We start from the raw sequence: 10,000 nt of genomic DNA, 5'->3' as shown, positions 1-10,000 counted from the left end.
CACCTTGTCCTTGTACACAAAGACGCCCCCAAGCGGTTGATTACACCCATTCCTCTCACCAGGTTTACATCATTGATGATATTGTCAAGCACTAGAGCAAGCACTTTCAGTGGTACCCCCGTCACTACTATATCTGTCTAACTCATACCATGATACTTGACCTGGCTACCGGCAAAGACCATCACAAGGTTCTCACCCTCCCAGTGGATAACCGGATTTGTCCTCACTTTCGCTGTTAAACAATGAACACCCAGTGTCAACCAAATTATATACCGGTCTGTCTCCGAACAACACCTCGACTACTGGTAACTTTCAGCCATACACCTTTACTCCACTAACGGGGAAGCTACTGGCACGACAGCCCCCCTCCCCCCACTTAGCAGCAATGAGACTATCTTTCCCATATTTGAAACATACGACTGTCTTGCGTTCATTAAAATATTCTGTTATATAAGGCCCTCCACACTCATAACTTGTGTCTTTCACCTGCTTTGACTTAAATATTGCTCCTATTTACAGGTGCCCCTTTTGCAGCTGAGGTCATTACTGCAACAGCCACTTTGCCTTTCTTGGTAGCAGTGAATACTCTAGCTCTTGTTAATACATCACTCATAGATATAGACATGATATTTACCACTTGTTGAAGCTCTAAATTTATATAGTCTGGGAAGCCATTCACAAATGTTGATTTAACCATCCGTTCAAGATCTTCACCCTTAAACCCAACTGACCCAGCCAACCGACGTACCTCATCGGTACATACATCCACTTGTTCACTAGACCACCTCACCCCTGCTAGTTTCCCATAAGTAACAATTGGTCCATTAGTGAAAGCCTGGTTTAGCCTGGACATAATCATGTCAACATCAGCTTGGTCATCATCTTTCATTTCTAAACGAATTGCTAGTGCATCACACTTCAAGTATAGTGGAAGGAAACTTACTAAATCAACTATTTTCTATATGTTTGCAACGAGTTTCACTTATTAATCTGAGACACTACATTACCTTCTCTGGTGGATGGCTTTATTATCTCAGTCGTGACTTTTGTAGCCATTATTAACGCCCGGATACCTTGAATATTAATAGAAATATATGAAAACAACACGTTGAAGGACCTCACCTACAAGGCTATCACCGGAGACTAGACGCTCTGGCGTAGAAAGATTGAAACGAGCACTGCATCGCTTGGCTCCCACTTACCCCTATCTGGCACTCACCGACACGGCACCGGGCAACCAACCACTTCTTTCAGCACACTAAACTCCAATACAATCCCCCACATCCGGAGACAACAACATGCAGAGTTTGCTCGTCCCTAAACAACTACCCGCGATCTCCCCGAAACCGCCATCACAACCCACGCCACCATCCTTCCCTGTTGCCAGATCGCCGCCTCAAGACCAAACACACTGTTGTCGACACCAACAATTGACACACTTAAATTCAGTTTACATTTCGACTCTAGACCATTTGCAGGCGATGAATCAACTAATCGAGAAGACAACAGAATATGTATACATATATATCTTCTCGGTTAGTTGATTCATTTGCTGCAAATGGTGTAGAGTCGAATATCCGCTTCGAAAGCCTGCCTGTTCTATTGGTTTCAGTTTAAAACTTGACATGGTGTATTTATACGGATCTTGGAGAATACTTTATATGTATTTCATAGAAAGCTGATCGGTCGGTAGTTACTAAGGTCTTTCTGGTCTCATTTTTTATGAAGCAAAATCACTATAGCATTGCACCAGGATTCAGAACGCTTTCTTCACGTAAGCACTGGTTGTACAACTGAGCTAATTTGCAATGAACTTTTTTCCCTGCGTTTTTCAAAAGATCTATGATATATCATCTTCCCCGGGTGTTTTTCCTCGTTTCATCATTTAAAACAAAGTCTACTTATTCCTTTGTAACTTCTGGCACACTACTAAAGTCTACAGAAGAATTTACTGACTCAACTACGGTCTTTGACGAGTAAAGTTCTTGGTAAAATGCTTCTACTCTTTTTACCATTCTCTCTCTGTATTTAATGATCTCTCTATTTCTATCTTTCAAGTATATCATTTGCTGTCTTCCTAAAACATGTCTGCGCTCGGCCCCTTTAATAATTTTACCTTTCTAAATAGTTTCCTCTGTTTCATCCATGTTTTTTTTTTTTTTTATCTTTGCCTTTTGTTGATAGGTTTGCTTAGTTCTACTCTCTCTATTTCGTCCTTCCTGCTTTTAATCAGCATAGTCCTTATTCTTTTAATTAGGTTATTTGTAGCTTTGGAGTATTTGTTTTCTCCAATACTTTTTGTACTTCCTACTTTCTCTGCTGATTCCCTAATGATATTCATTAAATTCAAATTCATACCTTCGACGGTGTCCTCGTTAGTTCTTAGAGCTTCGAATCTATTCCTAATTTCTAACTTAAATTCTTTTTTGTTATCCTTAACCTTCGCAAGGTTTATTTTCTTTATTAAGACTAGTTTATTTCTATCGACTCTGAAATTGAATTTGGCTGTGCAACCTACCATTCTATGGTCACTACCTATATTTACTTATGACCATAACATTGCTAATGCTCTTGCTCTCATCTCCTAATATGAAGTATACTTCATTATCTCTTGTTCCATTTGGACTCCTCCAGGTCCATTTACGACCTACTCGCTTTTGGAAAAAAGTGTTCGTATTCTCATGCTATAGTTCTTTGCAAAATTGTCTAACATCTCCCCTCTGTCATTTCTTTCGCCTACTCCAAATTTCCCAATGCATGACTCATCTCCCATCTTCTTCCCCACTTTAGCATTAAAGTCACCTATTACCAATGCTTATTTAATTTTTTCTTGATCCATCACCTGACTTAAATAATCATAGAATGACTCCATTTCATTTTCTGAACTCTGTGAAATTGGTGCATAAACATGAATTATTTTCAGAGTGTACTTTTTACACAGCCTAATCACAATCCAAGCTACTCTGATAAACTACTGAACTTGACTACATTACCAGCAACCTCTCGATTTATCAAGAATCCTACTCCACTAGATCTTTCTTTTCCTTACTACGCAAATAGAGTACAAACGAACTGATAGTAAGGGTTCTAGAAAAGATTTGTGTGAAAGGTACCGCTGTAATTCGACTACATAAAGATACAGAAAATATCAAGATTGAAAAAGGAGTATGGCAAGGCGATACAGAAATAGTAATCTAATACATGATGAAGAAATGGTAATCTATTACATGATCCATCCCTTCTCTGAACACTATGGGAACACCAAAAGATAGGGATTTCATGTTGCCCTTATTCCAACACATGTTCTGCAGTATGCACAAGGAGCAAAAATTTTATCTTGATCTCCAATTCAGGTTCCAAAATAGGCGTGATAACATGATTTTACAAACTGAGTATTTTTTAATGTTGATCAGGCATTCTTACTTTGCCACAAATGTAGCAAAACCTGTCTCGATTATTTTTACATCTTCTGTTCATTGTCAAATCATGCAATAGAATGAATTTATAAAGTACACACATTCAAAATGTACACACACACACACACACACACACACACACACACACACACACACACATATATATATATATATATATATATATATATATATATATATATATATATATATATATATATATATATATATATATATATGCGTGTGTGCGAGCGCATGTGTGTGTGTGTAGACTTATAAAGCTGCACACCTTCCATTTCTACACTGTGTGAACGAGCACTGATCATCTGCTGAAATAACGAAATATGACAACGCAACCATATAAACCGTTGCCTGAGGTCCTTGAATCTTGAATGTATATCTAAACCTTTCTATAGTAACTAGTTACTTTCATTTACTTTATTACATAGTTAAATGATAAATTTATGTAACTTTTTCAGAAAATTATTTCATTATTTGTGTAAAAGTAACTAACAATAAACATATACCAAAAATGGAAAAATAGCGTAAAAACTAGAACTGATCAAAGAAAACGGATTTCAGATTTTAATTCAGCTTGTTGAATTTACTTGAAATCAGTCAAAAAAAATCCTTGAGCTCCTGTGACCGAATCCCAGAAACTCGTACATTGTAATATTGTGGGTGTTTGAACATTTCTCAAACATTTTTAATTTGCAACGCACTCAAGACACTATAAGTAAGATATATACTATGACATGATGATGGCATCAAGATTACATACAGTTGTTGATACGAGTGTGACCATAAGACGTGTGCATACTTACAAATACGAAATGGATAGATTCTACTTTAATGTTTAAATACGATTGTATGCCTCGATTTATGAACATAAAATCTTGCCATATTAGTCTCATCATATGACACGTTGGGCCAGAGAAGGATTTTGCTAACTTTTCATTCCCTTGCCTAAGTTCCTTTTCTTCTTTACACCGCAGATGTCCGAGAGAACCGAGTATCCCAATTTCACCGCCATCAAGACATTGGAGACATCCTGCATACCGGCCCCCATAGGCAAGTACTTCCCCGCCAGCGTTCCCCCCGAAAAATGGAGAGAGGACAGTGGCAACGAAAACACAGGCAAAAGTAAACATGACTTGATCTCGTATCTTGTAGTTTGGTGGAGATTTTCATGTGTCGACCACTTTATAGTTTTAGTTGTTTATTTATTCATCCAATCATATAACTATTTTATCACTTATTTTCTATTTATTATGATTATTTATGGTGTACTAAATATAAAGATTTAAGTATTATGTTATGGACAACTTTCCCTCTAAGCTGTGCGCACATATGTTTTACAACTAGCGCACATTGAATTATATTAAAATACATTCAATACAGAAAGTCCACCCAAACATTAACATATAAATTCTCTAAAAATATGGTAACTTGCCAACCGTCAAACAAAGAATTTTTTCTCTCTTCTAATTCTAGCGTTTCCATTGCAAGCGAAATGACTTTGCCGCCTGGCTGGAGTGTAGAAATAGTCTGAAAACGTTTATAAACTATTTCCACGTTCCAGCCAGGCGCAGCGTTTAGTGTTGGTGTAGCTATTGAATTGCCAAATTGTTCGCTAATTAGTGTAGATTTGTGAATTTGCAAAATAAGTAAAAAGCATTCTTTAACCATCAAGATTTCAAAGAACTGTGGACCCAATTTGTCACATTTTAAGAAAGCAAAGAGAGTAATGCGAAAACGAACTGCTATCAGCTTTAAAAAACAATGGCTGGATGAAATAATGAAAACTGCTACGCCAAAAGCTCATGAGTTGATGAATATTCAGCTGCATGAAATGTTTACTTGCGATGCCTCAGCTGGAGTTGTTTGTATATATTGTCGCAATGCAAAGATTTCTGGGAATTTTTCTAATGGAAAGAAGATTGAGACACTTGGAAGCTGGACTCTTTGAAGTGCCATTTTACAAGTAAAATATATTTAAATGGTGTAAACAAACTAAGGCAATAAAATCGTTCATTGCCAGCTACGGTAGTATTGGCTTTGCTACTGGAAAGTTCAGGTGACGTAGAGCAAAAACGGTCGAATCCAGAGCAAATTAAAGTTCTTATTGACATTGTCTTAATATCTGTTAAGATGAATAACCCGTTACTTTCAGTTCAGCATATCAATGAACATACGGTAAGGCATGTTGAACTTCCAGACAGCTGTCGTAGCAAAAATTATGCGTTTGAGTTTCTGGAAATGATCAATTTAGCTGTTGAAAATAACATGCTTAAGCAAATTGCACCTGCAAATTTTCACACCTTAACCATTAATGAAAGCATTGATATAACTGTTAACAAATGTCTCATTTTCTATTAGTTCAGCCCCAAAGATTGTAATGAATATAAAAGATATTTTGGTGGAATAATTCATTTTCAGGCTTGTCATGCCTCCTCTATTGTGTTAGCTATTAAACAGTTTTGTCAAGAAAAGAAACTTGATCTCCAAAAAAATGGTGAGGTTTACCTCTGATGGGGCCTCAATGATACTGGGCAAAGTTAATGGTGTTGGTGCAAAACTTAAATTAGGAGTTCCACATCTTGTACAGCAATACTATTTGGCTCACCATAATGATCTTGGGATCTCCGATACATTGAAGGAAATTGAACTAATGAGAGATATTAATACATTAATGAGAACAGTATACACACTCTTTTCTCGTCCCACATTGAAAAGAGCTGAATTTAAAGAAATTGTTAAGGCGTCTGAAAATGAAGTTATTTCCTTCAGACCCTTCAGTGAAGTGCGGTGGCTATCTAGATATTTTGCACTACAGGCAGTTATAAGAAACTATGAAGGACTGATTACATGTTTTGAAAAAGGCAGATAAAATGATTCCGTGGTTAATTATTGTCACAATGAATTAAGGGGGTACGCGACACCTGGAGGTCATTTTCTAAAATATTTAGAGTAAAGAGCTGAAACTTCTCAGGTAAATAGGTATCCATATTGCCTACATTTTAGGGGAAGCAGAATGATTTATGTACACATGTACACATGTACACATGTACACATGTACGTATACCAGTAGCGACATTTAAAAGTGCACAGCACCATAATGGCTATGATTAGTCAGTAGGCACACCTAGGGCCGGTCATTGAGTAATTGAACAATTTCCTTTATTCTTTTGCATACAGGTATTTCAATTTTAATGTCTGGCAAAAATCGTGAAAAATACAACTTTTGGTGTCGCGTACCCCCTTAACTAACGACATTCAAGGTAGCTCTTCATGTTTTAGGTGATGTCTTTGAGGAAATGACCTCTCTGTGCAAAATCTTATAAATGAGTAATTTAACACCACTAGACAGCCATAATTTTGCCAAAAGGAAGATCAACAAAATCAGGAATCAGTATTTAGGAGGTGATGCTTACTGGAGTGAGAGAGTAAATCCTTTACTTAAGCAAGAAGAGGCTGAAATAGTAGATACTAGGGCCTTGTTGAATTTTATAGATAGTTTATGTGCCCATTTAGAAGACCGATTCCCTGAGAATGAGGTACAAGAATGGGCAGTATTTATCTTCTCTATCACACGTTATGATTTCTCACTTGGTAGTGAACATGTTAATGACTTTTGTCTTAAATGTCATTATTTTCTGGCTGATACTCCAGAAATAATTAGTCATCTTAATTATTTCAAATTTTCTGTATAAGAAAAAAAAAGAAAAAAAAATAAATCAAATTTTACACAAATTGTTGTATTTGCTCTTCAGAATAAATAGTTCTGTGATTTGGCAAAGTTGATGGATATTGGAGGAACTTTCCTTGCATCTAGTGAAGACAGTGAGAGATGGTTTAGTCTAATGAATTAAATAAAAAACAAACTTAGATACCGTTTAGGAGAATGTCATTTGGATGTGCTTATGAGAGTGAAAAGCTACCTACTCGTATTATATGGAAATTTAATTTAGATAGTGTGTATAAAGAGTGGGTGAATTCCAAAGACATATGAGGGGAAAAAATAAAGGAATAGAAGCTACATTTATGCATAGGAGAATTAGTAATAGGCATAATATGAATGTTTAACAAGGTGAGAATGGGTAATAGTCTTATTTTATTTTGTATGTGTAGAGGTATTTGAAAAGTTAGAAAGTTTACATAAAGGTAATCAGTCATTAGTGTTATTTTTTTATTATTATTATTATCAATCAGAGCGATATCAAATGCATATTAAATATTTATATAAGCTCTGTGATTGTCATATAATATCCTTGGTGGCAGTGACGTACCTAGCACAAGTGCTGCCTGGAGCAGATTTTTACTTGTCCGCCCCTTAAAAGTTTTAATCACACATCAAAACGCCAAAACGGAATAATAGAGGTATATAGGCATGCAAAATAATAAAACAAAATGTAGCAACAACTTATTTTACTCAAAATTACTGATGTTTGAATATTAATTGTTGGGTCACTATAAAATACCGGCACCAAAATTGTGCCGTCCTGGACGGATCGCTACCCCCTTGATCCGCCACTGTTTGGTGAAGGTAATATGCAATACGAACTTACAAATTATACATATTTGCTTAAATGATCAGATAGTGATTCGCATGGGTGCGCACATACATTTCAAAGAAGGCAAAGTATGCAGACAAACAAATTTCAGCGCACGCTCACAACAAAAAATTTGTGAGAACATTGATAATGGGTATTATATATAATTTATCATTTTCTGTTTATTATCTATCATTTGTCATTGGCTTGTATATCATTTGTAATTTATCTATTATTATTATTATTATTATTATTATTATTATTATTATTATTATTATTATTATTATTATTATTATTATTATTATTATTATTATTATTATTATTATTATTATTTATAATTCATTATATATTATTTGTATAGATATATGAATATATATATATATATATATATATATATATATATATATATATATATATATACACATATTATATACTCGTATACTGTATATATATATATATATATATATATATGTGTGTGTGTGTGTGTGTGTGTGTGTGTATATATATATATATGTATGTATATATATATATTATATATATCTATATATGTATATATATATATATATGTGTGTGTGTGTGTGTGTGTGTGTGTGTGTGTGTGTGTGTGTGTGTGTGTGTGTGTGTGTGTGTATATATATGTGTATATATATATATATATATATATATATAAATATATATATATATATATAAATATAAATATATATATATATATATATATATAAATATGTGTGTGTGTATGTGTGAGTGTATTTACCTAGTTCTATTTTACGGGAAGGGGAGCAATGCTCGTGGTGTCTCGTCTTCATATCTCATTTTATCTAAACTATTTTTAAATTCATGTATTGTTTTTGCACACACCACTTTCTCATCTAACTTGTTCCAACTGTCTATTACTCTGTGAGGAAAGCTGTTCTTTTTCAAATCTCTTCTATAGCTGTCTTTTTTTATTTTCTTTCCGTGTCCTCTTGTACTTCTGTCATCCCATTTTATCAGATTCTCTCTATCAGTAATTTCTATGCCTTTCATGATTCTGTAAATAGCTATCAAATCTCCTCTCTCTCTTCTTTGCTCTAGTGTCTGTAGTTCAAGTTTTTCTAGTCTCTCTTCATATGATAGTTTTGAGAGTGTTGGTGCCAGTTTTGTAATTGCTCTTTGTATTCTTTCAAGTTTTTTTATACATTTTTTTGTACTTGGTGACCATATCGTTGCTGCATATTCCAATCTTGGTCTTATCAGGGTGATTAGGATTTTCTTCACCATTTCTTCATCCAGGTATGTAAATGCAACTTTGATCGTTCTTATTAGATTATAAGTCTCTCCGAAAATCTTATTTATATGTTTCTCAGGTGACATATTATTCATAACAATGACTCCCAGGTCCTTCTCATTTTCTACTTTTTTTATTCCTTCTTCTCCCAATTTATATGCTCCTGTTATTCTGTTTTTGCTTTTTCCAAATTCCATTATACTACACTTTTTTGTATTGAACTCCATCTCCCATTTCCTACTCCATTCTTGTACTTTATTTAGATCTCTCTGTAGTGATTCACAATCCTCTTCAGTTTTCACTCTTTTCAGTAGTTTTGCATCATCTGCAAAGAAGCTCATATAGCTTTCTATTCTATCCATATCATTAATATATATAGCAAACATTATTGGGGCCAGAACTGTTCCCTGCGGAACACAGCTTATTACTTCATCCCATTTTGAGTGCTGGTTTCTTATCACTACTCTCATTTTTCTTTCTTGCAAAAAGTCCTCCATCCAATTTAGTAGCTTGCCCTGTATTCCTCCTTCAGTTTCTAATTTCTTAAGCAACTTCTTATGTGGTACTTTGTCAAAAGCTTTCTTTAGATCTAAAAATGCACAGTCCGCCCATCCATCTCTTTCCTGTATTATATCTATTAGTCTTGAATAGAAACATATTAAATTGATGACGCATGATCGTCCTTGTCTGAATCCAAATTGCCTTGGATTTAACACTTTGTTTTTTTCTAAATATTTTACCCATCTACTTTTGATAATTCTTTCACA

The 10,000-nt window shown here is 34.7% G+C and overlaps 1 protein-coding gene across 1 annotated transcript in view; it reads left to right on the top strand.

The window, feature by feature from the left end:
• LOC143027356 (uncharacterized) overlaps positions 1 to 10,000 on the top strand; it is a 187,858-nt gene that overhangs the window by 173,034 nt on the left and 4,824 nt on the right. Inside the window, exon 26 of the mRNA XM_076188635.1 lies at positions 4,409 to 4,556. Coding sequence (XP_076044750.1) covers positions 4,409 to 4,556 — 148 coding nt within the window. The remainder of the gene's footprint in view (positions 1 to 4,408; positions 4,557 to 10,000) is intronic.

This window comes from Oratosquilla oratoria, chromosome 8 (assembly GCF_046742065.1).
Source record: "Oratosquilla oratoria isolate Oo_2021 chromosome 8, ASM4674206v1, whole genome shotgun sequence".
Classification (NCBI taxonomy): Eukaryota; Metazoa; Arthropoda; class Malacostraca; order Stomatopoda; family Squillidae; genus Oratosquilla; species Oratosquilla oratoria.
This window is presented reverse-complemented; position numbering and strand designations above follow the sequence as displayed.